This window comes from Crotalus tigris, unplaced genomic scaffold (assembly GCF_016545835.1).
Source record: "Crotalus tigris isolate CLP2741 ecotype Arizona unplaced genomic scaffold, ASM1654583v1 scf7180000020136.56479, whole genome shotgun sequence".
Classification (NCBI taxonomy): Eukaryota; Metazoa; Chordata; class Lepidosauria; order Squamata; family Viperidae; genus Crotalus; species Crotalus tigris.
The window spans coordinates 1-16967 of NW_024097873.1; the positions used below are offsets into that span (position 1 = coordinate 1).

At 37.7% G+C, this 16967-nt stretch overlaps 1 protein-coding gene across 1 annotated transcript in view; it reads right to left on the reverse strand.

Moving 5' to 3' along the window:
• Positions 1-78: 78 nt before the first annotated feature.
• LOC120318208 (anoctamin-5-like) overlaps positions 79-16967 on the reverse strand; it is a gene marked incomplete at its 3' end in the record, with an annotated part of 39659 nt that continues 22770 nt past the window's right edge. Inside the window, exons 5-15 of the mRNA XM_039365619.1 lie at positions 13144-13212; positions 11276-11560; positions 9778-9891; positions 8657-8772; positions 7581-7715; positions 7158-7263; positions 7010-7070; positions 6033-6184; positions 2647-2724; positions 1261-1483; positions 79-252 (exon numbers count right to left, since the gene is read on the reverse strand). Of these exons, the coding sequence (XP_039221553.1) occupies positions 79-252; positions 1261-1483; positions 2647-2724; positions 6033-6184; positions 7010-7070; positions 7158-7263; positions 7581-7715; positions 8657-8772; positions 9778-9891; positions 11276-11560; positions 13144-13200 (1501 nt within the window). The remainder of the gene's footprint in view (positions 253-1260; positions 1484-2646; positions 2725-6032; positions 6185-7009; positions 7071-7157; positions 7264-7580; positions 7716-8656; positions 8773-9777; positions 9892-11275; positions 11561-13143; positions 13213-16967) is intronic.

The following is a 16967-nucleotide window of genomic DNA, read 5'->3' on the forward strand; positions in this document are numbered from 1 at the left end:
TTAGTTTTCTATACTTCAAAGCAAGGTATTTAGAATGATGGACAATTTTTCTTCAAAATTCGTTTTAAAAGTTATTACATACCTCTTCATTTCTCCAGCGACTGAACATGTATGTATAAGAACCAGGGTATCCTACAAATTTCCCTTTGAAAAAAGCTACATAGAAGCATGAAGAGTAGTAGTTGACAAACTGAAAGAGGAACATCTTCATAGTAAGTCTGTTTTCATATTCATAGTGGGTTCTTGGTATTTCTGCAAGATAAAATAAACAAGGATTTAATTCTCTTTATATCATGTAGAGCAGACATGTCAAACTCGCGACGTCATATGATGTCGCACAACGTATCAGGATGGTTTTGCCCTTGCTGGCAATGGGGTGGGCATGGCTTCTGCATGACACATCTGACCTGCAGGCCAGCAATCTGACACCCCTGAAATAGAGTATTAATGTTTATGAAGCCTCTGGAATATGACAATAGGCTTCAATATTGCAAAGTTTATTTCTCTAAGAGAGCATTTGTAGAGCTATGAATCTACTTAGAGTCACCATGTATGAGTTGGGTGGCCATATACATTTGCTTAATAAATAGAATAAATTATCTTTTGCCCACAGAGTGTAACGTGTACAGAACAAGGAAACAAAGTTGATGTCATTCCTAGGTGATTTAACTAACATAGAATCAATTTGTGGAAGTAAATAGTTGTATCCTATTTCTTTTATGCACAATATAAATATAAACAAAGCTCTCATTAATTCAAGCAAAATAATATTTGAGACACATTTCATGAAGAACTTCCTTGCCTTTTGTCAAGAGACAGATATTGTAATCATGAGAAAACAGAAGCAATTTTGCCCAAGTAACCTCCTGAGAGCTCCATTTGCAGTCAGATAAAATCATTATTACCACTGTTGACCCCATAGCTCTTAGGAAGGTACAAGCTAAGAATTAGCAATCATACAGCTGGAATGCAAGTCAGATCATCTAAAAGCAAAGAAGCCATAAGAGATAAAGTAGACTTCCTCAAACTGCCATTCTCCAGATAAATTGGATTATGAATTCCATCATTCTCTGAAAGCAAGGCTAATAGAGGACCCCAGGCTGGGGATAGCTGACATAAAGCAAGAACCCCAAAGACTTTTAGGCTGACAGAAAAAGTTCTGCAAGTTCTATTTTCATGTGCTGATGATTTCAGCCTATGTAGCAGAGGGGCAGAAAATGTACAGAGGGTGTAAGCTTAGTCATCATGCAACATACTTACCCATATCTGTGATCCAGATGGCTATCCTCTCATATAGGAAATTCAGTATCATAATGATGATAAAATTGAGGAATGATGCTGTGACTGACGTTGCCAGTTGTGGTGTCAACAAACCTCGAATGGGTTGCAGCGTTTCTGTGTTCTCCATAATGCTGGCAAAAGCAGCATAGACTGCAAGGCGGTAAACTATCACAGCTATCATGCTTGCTATGATTAAAGAGATCTGAGATAATCACATAAATTAGACTACTTAGGATTTGAAACCAAAGAAATTAATGTTTCATGCAAACTGCACATTGTGAATAAAATTTTAGAAACTTCTATCAAGACTGCAGAATATAAGTAGAAGAAAACTTTATCTGAATATTTTTCCAGTGCATATTCCACAATGGAAGTAGATCACTTGTTTTTTCTTTTAGTTTTAAGTTAAAAAAAAATCTTTGTTATTTTCTCCTTTCTATTCAGAGGAGAATTAAGCATGCAGTTCTTCATCTTTGTGCTAAGGACCTATAGTCCCAGTGGATCTGTAATATTTGTTTTTTAATTAATTTTAAACGTGTCACGCACATTCATGTAAAGCATCCCAGTGCAATTGTATCACATAATCCATATAATATTATGTAGCTATAGTAGCAACATAAGTAGCAAGGTAAATAATTACACAATATTTAAAACTGGATAGGAGGAGAAACTTAAGCCATATATTATGTATTCATTGTGTACTTTGCATGACAACAGGAAAATAAAACTGGAAAATGTTAGTTAAAGATTCTGGAAGCAACAAGCATGAGTGAAAGAGATCCAGAAGCATCTTAAAAATTCAAGCTTAAAAGTGATCAGTGCCGTGTTAGAGGGATGAATCAAAAAGAGCTCACCCAGAACAACACTGTAGTTCCTGAGATGCAGAACCGTACAGCCTGGCTAGTTAGAGGTAAATAAGGCTCCAGTTCCTGAAACAGTCAAGCAAGCACAGCATTTTTCACCACCCGCAGTCACAGTTGTATGTAGACCACTGCAGAAAGCAACCTCAAACATTATGAGAAAGCAAATCATGTATCCCCTCCCTCACAAATGCGTAAAATGGCACATTTCCTCTTTTGGGAGAAAAGCAGGAGTGGAACACTGAATGAGATGTTGCTTATTTACCAAGTCATCCTATTATTTATTTATGGCTTTACAATCACTTTATGAACAAAACGTTGCTACTTGAAAGTTGAGAGCAGATTTCTTTTCAATTGTCAATATTAATTGTTCAGCAAATTGTTCAGTAGATACTCCCATTCATCACTCCATATTCTGATGCTTTTTGTTGTCCCACTTGAAGAAATGGCTTGTTTTATTAGTTTTGCCACTCTAAGCTGCAGCAATTGTGCAGCCCTCTCTTACCCAAAAAAATATTCCACAGTACAACAAGCTCAGTTTTCCATAGTCATGAATGCTCTTCCTCTTAAACAGTTCTAACTCCTAAAACATCAGTCAAAAAAGGAATAATTAAAGAATGAAAATCAATTGATTTTTAACGGGATTTTGGATTGATTAAAATAATCATGGCTTGGTTTGCAAAGAAATGCACAAACCTCTCGCCTGTGTACTGTACATAATCCTTCAAATATTTTATTTCTGGAAGGGAAGGATTCCAAAGAGTGGATGAAAAGGTCAATTCTGTATGCAGTTATCATGTTTGCTCACATAGATCCAATGTGTTCACATACACAAATAACAGAAGCATATATCTTTCATTTCCCAAATAGGTCTTCATCACTGGCAAATTATAAACAGTTTTAATTAGCAGAACTATAAATACATAATGTCAAAATATCTTAACTGCCTTTCCAGGTAGATACAGTGCTATCTGTCCCTTCAGCCACTTGGGCTTTCAGAGACAATGACAATTCTATGAAAAGAGAGGGAGAAGGAAAGGGAGGGAGAGAGAGAGAGAGAGAGAGAGAAAGAGAGAAAGAGAGAAAGAAAGAGAGACACTCACACAGATAGACACAGAGAGAGAGACAGAGAGAGACACACACACACACACAGAGACGGAGAGACAGAGGAAGACACACACAGAGAGAGAGAGAGACAGAGAGACACAGAGAGAGGCACACAGAGAGACACAGACAGCTAGAGACAGAGACAGAGAGAGACAGAGAGACACAGAGATAGAAAGAGAGAGACACACAGAGAGAGAGAGAGACAGAGAGAGAGATAGGGACACACAGAGACAGAGACACACACAGAAAGAGACAGAGAGACAGAGATAGAGAGACAGAGAGATACAGAGAGAGAGACAGAGACACAGAGAGAGAGTGACACAGAGAGAGAGACACACACAGAGAAAGAGACAGAGATAGAGGGAGACAGAGAAAGAGAGACAGACAGAGAGAGAGAGAGACAGAGAGAGAGAGAGACAGACACACACAGAGAGAATCAGAGAGAGAGAGAGAGAGAGACAGACAGACAGAGACAGAGACGGGTAAGATTCTGTGGGATTGTCTTAGAGACCAGCAAGTATTGCCCAATCAAGCAAATATTATGATATAGGCAAGGGCCAGAAGACAGAGATGGGATAGATTTAGCAGTGCTAAGTGACAGCAACCTCAGGAAGAAAGAGTATGAAAAGCTAGAGAAGTACCAGGCCTGAAGGAAGAATTAAGATGTGAAAAATAAAGATGAAAGTGATCCAGTGGTAGTAGAGCAACTACTGGGACTATGACCCTTGCAATAGATCCTAGAATGTATATGCTTCTCTGTCCAGAAAAGCGCAGTGTTAGAACAGCTAAAATACTGTGCAGAACTCTCACATTCCCAGGCCTCTAGTAGAGGACCTCAGACTGAGGAAGACGCGTATCATCCATAGGGGTGAAAAGGGAATTTTATAAATAATGGATCAGGATGCAGCCACAGAACTCCAAATTTACCAGGATTGTTTTTATTTCCTGACTGAGCAGAAAAAATATATATGAAAGAATAGGATTTTTTGGGGGGGAGGGAGAACCTAACTGGGCAGGAATATTTGTGAAAAGGATCTATATTCTTGCTCACACAAAGTTAAACATGAGCAAACAATGTTATGTAACTATTAAAAATGGCAAATGCTACCTTGGGGTGGACACTATTTTGAAGAGGTTATTGTTATTGTTCCACTATTCTCTGCCCTGGTTGCAATATTGGGTCCAATCCTGGACATCACACAACAAGCTGAATAAAGTTCAAGACAGGGCTTCCAAGATGGCAAGCATCTTGAAAAATAAGGCTTTTGAAAAGCAGTTTAAAAAACACTGTTTCACCGAAAGCAAGTGGAGTTCTATATTTCACCCCGAGAGCAGAACCAGAACAATGGGTTAACATTGTACGAAAGTAGGTTCAGAATAGATGTAAAGAGGACTTCCTATTGTGGAGGAAGTCTCAAATGAAATAATGAGTATTTTCTTATTGGATGTCTTCAGAGAAATAAAAGAACTGAGAAACAGACCTAGATAGCTAAAATAATAATGCATTTATTTCAGCCAGAATTGAACACCACAAGCCAACTGCATCCACTTAACCATGATCTACAGAGATTGAAAATGAATATTCAGCTTCTTAGCTGGCAAAAATATACCTATGCTTTTGGACTGTATCAATAATATCCATCACACAAAAGTGGAAAAAGCAGCGCTCCAAATATCCCAAATTAGGTGGTGCCAATGATACCCCTATAGCAGAATTTCTTTAGATTTAGAAAGCTAGCAAGTCAGGGGAAACATTAACTAGAAACTTTATTCCTAATATTATAAACTTTATTCCTAATATTATATCTCCCCAAATGAAGGCTTTACTTTATAGCAGTAAAGTAGTATGAAAATGAGAACTAAATCTTCATATTTCTTTCTGAATAGCTGAACCAATTTCAAGATCACAGTAAATTAGATAAACATGTTAATGCATATTCCTAGTAAAATGCTATTTGATCACCTATGGGAAATCCAGGTACCCCATTATCAGAGTTTCAGACAATAACCTAACTGCTGATGTTTAAAATGAACTTGCATTTTAATAACTATATAATTGTAAAACCTGTCAAAGCACTACATGTCTATCATATCCTGGAACAAATGTGTATTCTTAGCTGGCATATTAAACTGAACTACTGTGTTTCCACGAAAATAAGAATGGGGCTTTTTTTTTCCTTTTGCCTTCAAAAGAGGCACCGGGTCTTATTTTCAGAGTAAGCCTTACCTCACCTCCAGCACTGACAGCCCCACCCAGCGGTCCACTTCTTCTGGGGTCGAAGTTCTGCAGCTGCATTCGGGCCTGCATAGAAAGCCTAAGCAGCTGAGTACCGAGCTATGGATTCAATCCATAGCTTGGTGCTCGGCTGCCGAGGTCTTGCAGAACCAGTTCTTAGCTGCACAGTTCTTCCGGAAAGCCCCGTGGCTGAGAAATGCAGGCCTGGCTGCAGAAGTGGGCTGGCAAAGAGAGGCCTGGCTGCAAGGTAAGTGGGTGTGGGGTGGGTGGCGCAATTCCACACCCCCACCCTAGCTTGATTTTTAGGTGTGTGCCTCACCCCCCAAACAAGGGCTTATTTTTGGGATACAGCTTATATTAGGCCCACCCCCAAAAATCAAGCTAGGGCTTATTGTTGGTGTAGGCCTTACTTTTGGGCAAACGCGGTTGCATAGTAGGTCTTGAGAGCATGCTCACCTAAGGGTTCTCCAAAAAAAGCTACCTAAATCTTATTAATTCTACAACCTGCAAATTATTTTTTATCTTCTAAGTAAGCAAAACAAAATTACCTGAGTTACTGGATTCTTCCTCTTTTGAGTACATTTTGCTTCATACTCTGGTCTAAGTTGGAGTTGTTGCTGTTCTTCCTCAAAATCAACCAAATCCCACTCATATTCAAGTCGAGCTTGTCTTCGCTTCCAAAATTCCAAGAAAAGTGTAACTACAATTCAGAGAGGGTTAGGCAACATAGAATTAGCTAAACATATTTTGGGATAGCATAAAACCATAATGTGAAGTAGTATCTACTATTTTAGTAACATAGTAACAGAACAACAGAGTTGGAAGGGATCTTGGAGGTCATCTAGTCCAACCCCCTTGTCAAGCAGGAGACCCTATACTATTCTGGACAAAAGGCTGTCCAAACTATTCTTAAAACCTCCAGTGATGGAGTACCCACAACTTCTGGAGGCAAGCCAGAAGTAATAATTACTTATACAAACATTTATTTACAAAAAAGTTTGTTAATTATCTTATAGAAATGATTGTTTTTTTATTATAAATGTTGATATTGTTATATCAACAGGATCTCAGCTGGTCAGGATTAACCAGTTGCATTAAAGCACAACTAAAATCTTACTCATCTAATTCACTGAATTTTGGTTAATAAATATATTTAGGGAAAGACTGATATTATAGATGTTCAGCATAAAGGGAAGAATACCATGCCTGAAACTTTGTCCCTATCAGTCAACTGACAACAATGGTTTAATTCAATTTTCCAGTTTTCTTTCAGATCAATAATGTTTAAAATTTGTCACAGTAGTACAACAAAGCTTTGTATCCTGAACAGCTTTTCTATAAATGGAATGGAGTCTGATTAAGCACAGATTATTTACATATCTCTTATTTATTTTGTGGAATTTCTGTAACACCATTTAAATGTGAGAAGTATACAAATCAAAACATAAAATCATCTCTGAATAAATAACTCCCAACTCCTTAAAATTAATTCTGAAAACATTAACAATAAAACAAGTGTACTTACCCCAGATGCCCATAAATATTGCAAAAAAGAGGGTTGCCACATTGTCAAACAAATGGGAATACTAGAATTGAAAAACAGGCATTGTACATTAGAATAATACATGAAAGTATGTATTTTTGAAAATACAAATGCTGTAAGTGTTACGAACCTGTGAAGACTCACAAGTAGAATTCAATCTCCAGTAATCGCATTTTCGATCACATAATGGACACATGATAATTTCACCACCAATACCGGGATGACATATTTCTTTGCTAAAGAGGATAGATAAAGATGTGGTGTATTTAATAAAACATATTTAAGAGATAATAGTGCTTGTGTACAATCAAAATTAACCTCTGTCTTTCAATACATGGTAAGAAACTATATCTGAGCCATTATTATGGCATAGGTTATAGTTTCTGCCACTGGATATTAGATTTATGTTGAAATATATGCAAATCAGTTCATCGGGTTAAGCCAGAATCCTTATCTAAAATCATACATCTTAAAAAAAGAAAGTAAGAAATAAAACTTCATCATTAACTGATTGACGTAATTTAACTAATGTTGCTTTGTCAACTATACTTACCTGCTCATATTTTCATTCATTGTGAACAAACCATACAGAAAACAAATGAAGCCAACAACAGCTGCAAAGAACAGCATCTCAGTATAAAAACCCAGCCAGGCAAAATAGATTCCAATCTTCTCTCCGTAATATTTCCTGCAAGAAAATAATCCAAGAAAAACAAAGGCAAAGCTTAAAATAGCAATAAAGGGCAAAATGTGGATATAACTTACTGCAAAATAATCCTCAGTTTATTCACCCCTGAATATTCTAATACTGGATCCCCCTCCTCCCTCCCTCCCTCTCTATCTATCTCTATCTCTCTTTATCTCTTTCTGTCTATATAAAATATCTTGACTTATTATCAAACCAGTTCTCCTAATTATTTTATTCTGCATTTTCTTGGTCTTTTATATCAGGACATGCTTCAAAATGTTTGGAAAAAATGGCAACACAGCAACTCTTCGATATCTATTGAAGTAGCCTTTTTTAAAAGACTTCTATGTGAGTGTGAAAAAATATGAAATTGCTCTAAGGTGTTAACTTGTATTTGTTCCTCAACCTTGGCAAATTTAAGATATGTAGACTTCAACTCCCAGAATTCTCCAGCCATACTGTTCTGTATTACTCTTGAAGCAACTGCAAGGTTATTTTTTTTTCAGACTTGTGTGGAAGCTGGGAAAGAGATGGACAGAAAGGTGCTGTGCTCCTATATGATCAAAAGCATGTCTTCCAAATTATTTTCCAAACATATACTGCTTGATTTTTACATTATATTCCACATATAAAGTTATTGTTTATAAAAAGAAATACAGGCATGTAATATAGCATGTATTAGAGCCCTGGCGGCGCAGTTGTTAAAATGTAGTATTGCAGGCTGACTCTGCCACAGGCAGGAGTTCGATCCTGATTGACTCAAGGTTGACTCAGCCTTCCATCTTTCCAAGGTCGGTAAAATGAGATTTGTCCCCAGATTGTTGGGGACAAAACGCTCAGAGACTGCTATAAAGCACTCTGGAACAGTATATAAGTCTAAGTGCTATTGCTATATTTCTGAAAGGCCCAACGGCCATTAATATATCAGGGAAATCATTTACCTGATAAGATCCAAGGGCTGTTCCTTGTAAAATCTAGGAAACCGGGCCCATTCCCTATGTAAGGTATATCTTTCATTTTCACACTTTGGATCATTTGACTTCTTCCAGTACTGACACTGAATCAGCATGAAAAAAATAAAGAAGACACAAAATAAGTCAGCAAATAGCAACATAATCTCTCCAACAATACTACTGTAATATACAAAATAAATCTATGGGTGGTTCTATGTTTAACAGAGAGACATCTCCACATTCATATAGAAATAGAATGTATTTATTTATTTATAGAGCTATATGGCAGCTCAACGCAGACCATGTGATTCGGAAAGAAAGACAGACAAATGGAAATAAAAATAGATAAGGAAAGGAAAGAGCATACAGTAGAGAAAGAAAGTGATATACGTCTATGTAAATATAAAGTTGTGGAGAGAAGCAATATTCAGCTATTCATATAGCATGAGAAATGTTTATGTATTTGTTATTTAATATGAAATTTAGAGAGACTATCTTCATCTTAAATATAGAGTTAAGTGATTCTGAATAATCAATGTAGGTAATAGTTCCTTTTCAACTTTTCTGGGAGAATATCAGAATTAATAAGACTGTTCTCCAAGCTAAATTATATGTATGTGTGTATGCATGTGTATATACATATACATACATATACATACATACATACATACATACATATATATACACACACACATACATATACACACACACACACATACATACACACACAAACATACACACGCATACATGTATGCACACACACACAGAAAATACAAATCTCTCCAGTAAGCGTTCATTGCTTGCCACCAGAGGGCAATATAATACTAATCTCTAAAACCTCTAATGCTCTTGTCATCACTTCATTCTACAATTATAAGTGGATATTGTTCTTTCTCTCCTCCCGATTTCACTTTTTCTGAGGTATTTTAGCATACATATACATTCACACATCTTTAATATAAGCAATTCCATAATAATATTCGCAATTACAAAAACCATAGATACTGGCCTATTTGAAGGCAAAGACAAACGTATCCAAATACAATTTTCAGAGAAAGACAGGTTTCCTTCAGAAAATAGGCAAATGAATGAATGACTAAAATGCCTACATCATGAAGAGGGTAAGCAGAAGAGTAGGTGCCATTATTTAGAAGTCTTTTGATTCCAAACTTCTTCTTCCCTTCTTCTGTTCCATATGGGCACCTTGTTAAAATATAAAAAACCTAGAAGAGAGGGGGAAAGAACTTTACAATTTTTAAATTTAAAATTATTGCCATATTATGTAAACTATGAGAATATAAAACTTTTCTTCATACTCTGGTGAAATTTGACATGTTAATTTTGATTGGTTAATTATACTACAGTAATTATGTCATTAAACTTTGAGGCCCTTTCTTCTTACAGTTTACAGAGGAAGCAGGTTTTCCCTGGCCTAGGATAAATGTTGGCTTGCAGGAATGTTATTGCTTTTGCTGTTTCAGTCTTCCAGTTAGGACCTAAACAACTGAATAGCAGCCCCACCACCTTATGTTTTTCAATATCTTTCTGAAGAAGTAGAAAAAACAGTGTGACTCTCCTACTAGGGATATACAGGTAGTCCTTAACTTACAACTACAATTGAGCCCAACATTTATGTTGTTAAGCGAGACATTTGTCAAGTGAATTTTGCCCCATTTTACGACCTTTCTTGCCATGTTTCTTAAGTGAATTGCTGCAGTTGCTAAGTTAGTAATGTGGCTGTTAAGTGAGCCTTTCTTCCCCATTGAAAGAAGGTCAGAATGTCGCAAAAGGTTGCAATGACCCCAGTACATTGCAACCGTCATGAATATGAGTTAGTTGCGAAGCGTATGAATTTTGATCATGGGACCACGGGGGAAGCTCTAATGGTCGTGTGAAAAACAGTCTTTTTTCAGTGCCTTTGTAACTTTGAATGGTCACTAAGTGAACTGTTGTAAGTCGAGGACTACCTGTATACATTTGACCATGTGAAGTTGTGTGCCTGTTACGACTGCAAACTTTCAAAGAGCTGGTGTGTTTGATGATGCTTCCTCCTTTGAAGATGCTTGGAGAAACAATGCTCCTCCACACACTTCTGAAGGCCCATTCCAATAATGAGGAAAGACAGGAAACACCTCCATGAAATGAACCAGTAATATTGGCAAAGAGCAACAAACAACAACGATCTGGCTACATCAGCAAGTCTAGAAGCTATGGCAGTGTTTTGGCAACAGAGTAAGCCAGGCATTTGGCTGAGAAGCCTTTGCTTGACCCTGCTGATTTCTCCCATATTTGGGTCTTCTGCAATTGCTGAGTCATCCTTTGTACTGTAATTCAGAGTGAGTCATTTAAATACAAAGGAAAGGCCCTTTCTGGCTAGAATAACCAAGGAAAAGAAAGCATATGCTGTTTTATGCTCAGGGAGCTTTTTCTCAATTGATTCTGTATGGCAAAACCAACCAACCAACCAGCCTACCACAAGTCAACAACACTACAGCATTTAGGACAATTTGACAGCAGGCATGTTGTGCTAGGCAGCATGTTCCCATCTAAGCCACAAACTGGCTTGTTGTATTGCACGATCACTGAAGTGGTAAATGAAGTACTCACTATTCTGTTTCTGACAGATGGCGAAAAAAACATATTCTCATCATCAATGAGGTACAATTCCTGTCTTTCTTTGCTAAATGGTGCTGTAAAGTAGTCCGGTTCAGGGTGCATCACAATCTCAGGTAGTCTAAATGGCCAGAATATGCAGTCCAATGGGTTTTCCACCATACAGGGAATATCATTCTCCTTGATGGGCATTTTGATGTTTAGCACTTCTGCATAAGTGATCAGAATTTCCCACGGGGCGTGAATCTTCACAAAATACGTTTTGCCATTTTCAGATTCCTGCAAATGAAATGATAAAGGCTTATTTGTAAATTAAGTAATTTGCCCTCCAAAGATATGGTGATGGCTACAAAGTCTAAGAAGTTGGACATCTACCCTTTTTATCCCTATGTATAATGAGGAAGGACAAAGTCCTCTGAATATTTCCAGCATTCACAAGGCTCTATTTTTCTCCCAGCATGTTCTTGCTATTCTTCTAGGGTGATTCATCCATACTTGGATGAGGTTTGCAGCATTTTAGAAAGAGTCCAAAATGAACAATCCCTGGAACAACCAGTCTGAAATCTTGTTTTTTTTTGGGGGGGGGGGAGGGAGAGCGATCTAAAACATTTTGGGATTGAAAATAAAAATGCTCATACAATTAGTGCTGAAGTCCTCCTGTGGCTTTTAAGTGTATGCCCATAAAATACACATATAGGAAACAAGGACACCTCAATCCTAATGGGTTAAAAGTGGCTTCTGAAACAGTTGTAAAAATCATCTCTAGGTTTGCCATTCACTTCATTGTACTTTAGTAGTATCTGTTTTAGAATCCGAGGCAGAAAAAGTTAGTCACACTTAAATGACTAAGGTTTAAATTAGTTATCACTAATTTTATTAGAATTATGGAAAATGGAGGAATACAACAAATTTAATTAAATTATAACTAATTTTCAGCTATCCTGATGAGTATTGACTAAGACCCTAGGAAATATATTTTCATATGGATAAGACTTGAAATTATTTTCTTTTGATTGCATCCATAATCTGAACATAATTTCAGAGCCAGTTATTTGGGGAAAAAAATACTGATACATGGTATGTTAAATATTTATTTATTTTATTTATTTATTTAGAGAATTTATATGGCTGCCCACTCACTTTCAGTGACTATGAGCAGCTCACCAAAAATAAGATATTGAGAATTGAGAACATTAAATAAGAGCAAATTAGCTAATAGCTAATATGGAGGTGGGGGGAAGAAGAAAAAGCAATCAATGTGTTAGATTATTCTCAATTATCAGCTTTCCATCCTTCAAAACAAAAGCCAGAAAACATTTTTAAAAATGCCAGTTTTTGAAACATAGTAAGGTTCAACATTCCACTTCTTCTCTTTATGTTCAAATCTTTTTTGACCATGCAGTTGCTGGTTATGTTTTTAGCTATTCCTATTTCTTTGAGATATTAGCAATATCACCTGATGGTAAATGGGCAGAATTTCACCCAGGAAAAAAATATCTACAATCAGTTGCAACCTGCATGGAATTATCTGTTACCTGGGATAGACATAAAAGTATGATATAAAATGGAGCAATCTCCCATTAACAACAACAACAAAAAAAGGATAGAATAGTAATGCATTTGTAAAAGACACAAATCAATTGTGGAAAGTACCCTTATGTACTACAGTTGCTTCAGAGAGAAACTTGTATTATTTTCTGATTACCAGGTTTTATCTACAATGACATTAGTATAAACAAACAAATTAAACATGGTGTTCAGGAAGCAAAGATCCCACTGCCAGCTGTTTCTAGAGATTTTCAATGCCCCAATACTTTTAATCATACTGATTTTAATCAGTAACAAACCATAGTAATTGCTACCTTCTTGTCTTCGGTTTCTAGTTCCAGACCTTTCTTTACTAGATTGTTCTCAAACATTCGCCTTCGATCCTGAAAAAAAGAAAAGCAGACAGATGTTTACGTTTTATTCAACCAACACAAGTTTTTAATATACAACAACTGATAAACATAGTTATTTTGCATCATCTTTGTGAATTATGAATATAAAAACAAGTAAAATATTAAACACATTGCTGACATTTAATTTTGCTAACAATAAATTATTGCAACAGGAATGAAGAAATGGGAATTCTTATGAATGGATTTGTGTCAGAACAATATTTTTCTTTCTTCTTTGTTCCCTTAATGAGTGTCTAGGTGTGGCTGACCTTGGAGCCAGTACATTGGTGTGGGTGCTATTGGACTATAGATATTTCTTACAATGGTATATTTTGTTTTCCAACTCAAGGCTGCTGGGTCTGCATTGTTTACATTGTTTGTGTGCACGCATACATGACTGTAGATCAGTTTGGACAATGTCCTGGACATGCACGCAGGATTTTTTTGGCAAGAGTTTTGGAAGTGGCTTCCTAGGGGTGAGCCAGCTGGCTTTGTGCTGAAGGTCACAGTCTCCTGGTTTTTCAATTTGCTTTGACCTTATGCCTTTTAGTGCTGTTCATTGGACCTTGCCTTGTGTAGATCGCTTTCTCCATAATAATTTGTAAGAAAAGTGATATTCTGACATTCTGTATACATTTTCAAATCAAAGCAAACAGTTCTAAATATATTGTAATTGTCTTCATTCTCCCAAGGAAGTTTCCGCAGGCATGCTAAGTTATAACTCTTCATCCCTACCCATCCAACATAGCCAAGAAAATTGATAATGATGGAGAATTTTATTCCAGCAACTATGATGGATACCAGTTTGAGGACGGTTTCTCTAGAACAGCGGTTCTAGAACAGTGTGTCGGGACCCCATTTGGGGTCGAACAACCATTTCACGGGGGTCGCCAAACAATGCAGTCCGCCACTTTTTCCCCCTTTTCCTTAGCTGTGCTACTCCCTTTTATTCTATTGGCTTTTGAAAGCCAATAGAATAGACTCTCTTGAATAGTCTAATTCTATTGGCTTTCAAAAGGAATTGTCCAGGCTGTCTCTGCCCTGCTGAGCCCGCCAAAAGCCCCAGTCTGCAAACAGTGCTGTAAGTTGTCTGCAGTGAAGGCGAGCTGTCTGGAAGTTTCCACCCCTCCCTGATGAGCAATTACTAAAAATGTAAGTAAAAGAGGGGCAGGGGTGGGAGGCCGGCGGGCGCAGGGAGGGTTGCTGGCGTGCATGGGGCCCGGCGGGTGCTTACCTCCCTTGGGCTGGGCCAGCTGGTGGCCCAGCCGGTGGTTGGCCTGTGCCGTCTCTGCCGCTTGCCAACTACGCCTCAGCCGGGGCAGGGAAAGTCCTCGACTTATGACTGGTTGGGTAGCCCTCGACTTACGACCGGTTGGGAGTCGCAGCATTAAAAAGGTTGAGAACCACTGCTCTAGAATGTCTCTGCTTTATTTGTCTCTGTCTGTCGGCACCTTGACATTAAACCAAGTCTGAAGAGATTCATAACATTTCCCCAATTCTAAATGTACCATTTCTCTACAAATCTGTTTGGGAAGCTATTTTGTATATATCACAATGAATTTCTGGTTTAAAAGTCTGTAAGTCTACATGTTATACTCCCCCCTTTTTTTCTTTCCATATATGCTTAAACCTTTGTAAAAGAAATCTGGGGAATTAGATGCAAACATTATGCCTCCATAATATATGTTTTAGATACAATCAACCATTCACTAGCAACATAAAGCTTATTTGTGTCCAGTCTTTTTTGATTATCACCAAGTTCACTCATTTCTCTTTTTTATTTATTTATTAAATTTGTTTGCCACCCATATCACCAAAAGGCAAGAGACTTACAACATTAAAATGAAACCATAAATATATGAATAAATATATAAAGTCACATTAAAAGTACAACAAATTACAAGTTATAACTAAAGATGGGGAGGAAGGAAGGAGAATATATGGGGGGGGGGAAAGAGGTGAAACCATAGATCAGGCATGCTGGCTTAGGAATTCTGAAAGTTGGCCCACAAGTCATAAAAGGGCCAAGTTTGAAGACCCCTGCCATAGACCATCTCCAGTATGAAATTCTCCCACTAGGGCTCCAAGTCAACTGGCTAAAGCCAGGTGTTCAGGCTCTTGTGGAAGGTCAGGAGAACAGGAACCAATCTCATCTCAGGGCAAAATGTTCCAAAGGGCCGGAGCCATGGCAGAAAAGTCTCTTCTCCTAGACTTCCTCAGCTGGCATTCCTTGACTGATAGGATCTGCAGCTTGCCTCCTCTGCTGGAACGGGTGTGAGATAGCTCTTCAAATAACCTGGACCCATATGCCATACAGGGCTTTATTGATAATAACCAATACCTTGAATTGCACCCAGAAGCAAACCAGTAATCAGTGCAGGTCTGGGACAGTGGTGTAACATGGGCCCACACTGAAAGACTGCCCTTGCTGCTACACTCTGCAGCAGTTGGAAGCTTCCGAATGCTCTTCCAGGGTAGCCCCATGTAGAGTGCATTTCAGTAATCCAAGCATGAGATGACCAGAGATGACTGAGTGCAGGGACTCCTGATCCAGGAGAAGCCGCAAATGATACACAACCTGAAGTTGTGTAAAGGCTCTCCTAGCCATGAGTGCCCCTGCTCTTCAAGCAGGTGTGAGTTCACCCCTATGTTATGGACCGGTCTGTCTGGGGTAGTGCCACCCCATCTGTGAGTTATTATCATCCCCAACCATTCCCAAATGTCCAATCATTCTGGATAGATGACTACAAAGATGTACTTGATATCACAGTCTCATGAGTATTCTGTTTGTTACCCCTTGGACTGGGATTGAGGGAAGGCGACCTTCACTTGTTCTGCACTCGAGAGAACACAACACAATCCTGTTTTGCTCCTTTTGACATAGTCCTTCTTTACATTTTTTTATGTGTTTATTGCTTTGAGACAGAAATAGTGCATGTGTGGAGCAAATATACAGGCACCCGTATACTGTACCTGCAAATGGATAAAAGCAACAGAAACCAGTGAATCCAAATCTATAAGGAAGAAGTCAGTGCAACCATCTATGAATTAGATCCACATCCCTCCTGGTTGGTAAAAGCCTCCAGGATGGTGTCTAACAGGTGGGCTCAGGCAGCGATAAACTTTTCAATGTAGGAGAGGACGTTCCTGGGATCTTTTAAGGAGCTTACAGCTACTGCCCAATAAGCAGAGACAGTTCTAAAGGAAGTAGTTAAGACTTGTTTAAATAGATGTAATCACACATTGCTTACAAACCAACAGTGACAGGTGGAATATTTAGTTCTTTCTACCTCCTATGGTGCTAAGAACAAAGCAAACTTCAGTTGCACTGATATTCCATGGAGAAAGAACAAAGTACCTGCTCATGCCTAGTCCAAAGACAAGGTGTGCCAAAGTAGGCGTAGTAGTGTGATTATGGAATAACTATTTATTGGTGCTTATCTGCAAATTAAAGATATCATCTTTTATAGGTATGCCCATCCTCAAGATAATATTTAATTGTGATTTTTAAACACCATTAAAGTAAACAGGTTTTCAAGTGCAGTGGTTAAAGTTCTAGTGAAAATTTAATCAACTGCTTTATTATCAAAGAGGTCTATTTGTTGCTTACATCACAAAAAGAAATATAAAGATAACATCATTTTAATTTCAAGGTTTCTTATACACTGATATTCTTTGGTTAACCCTCAAAAATTTTCCACTCCTTATTTGAGCATCCATTAAATAAAAATAAATACTTTCCATTG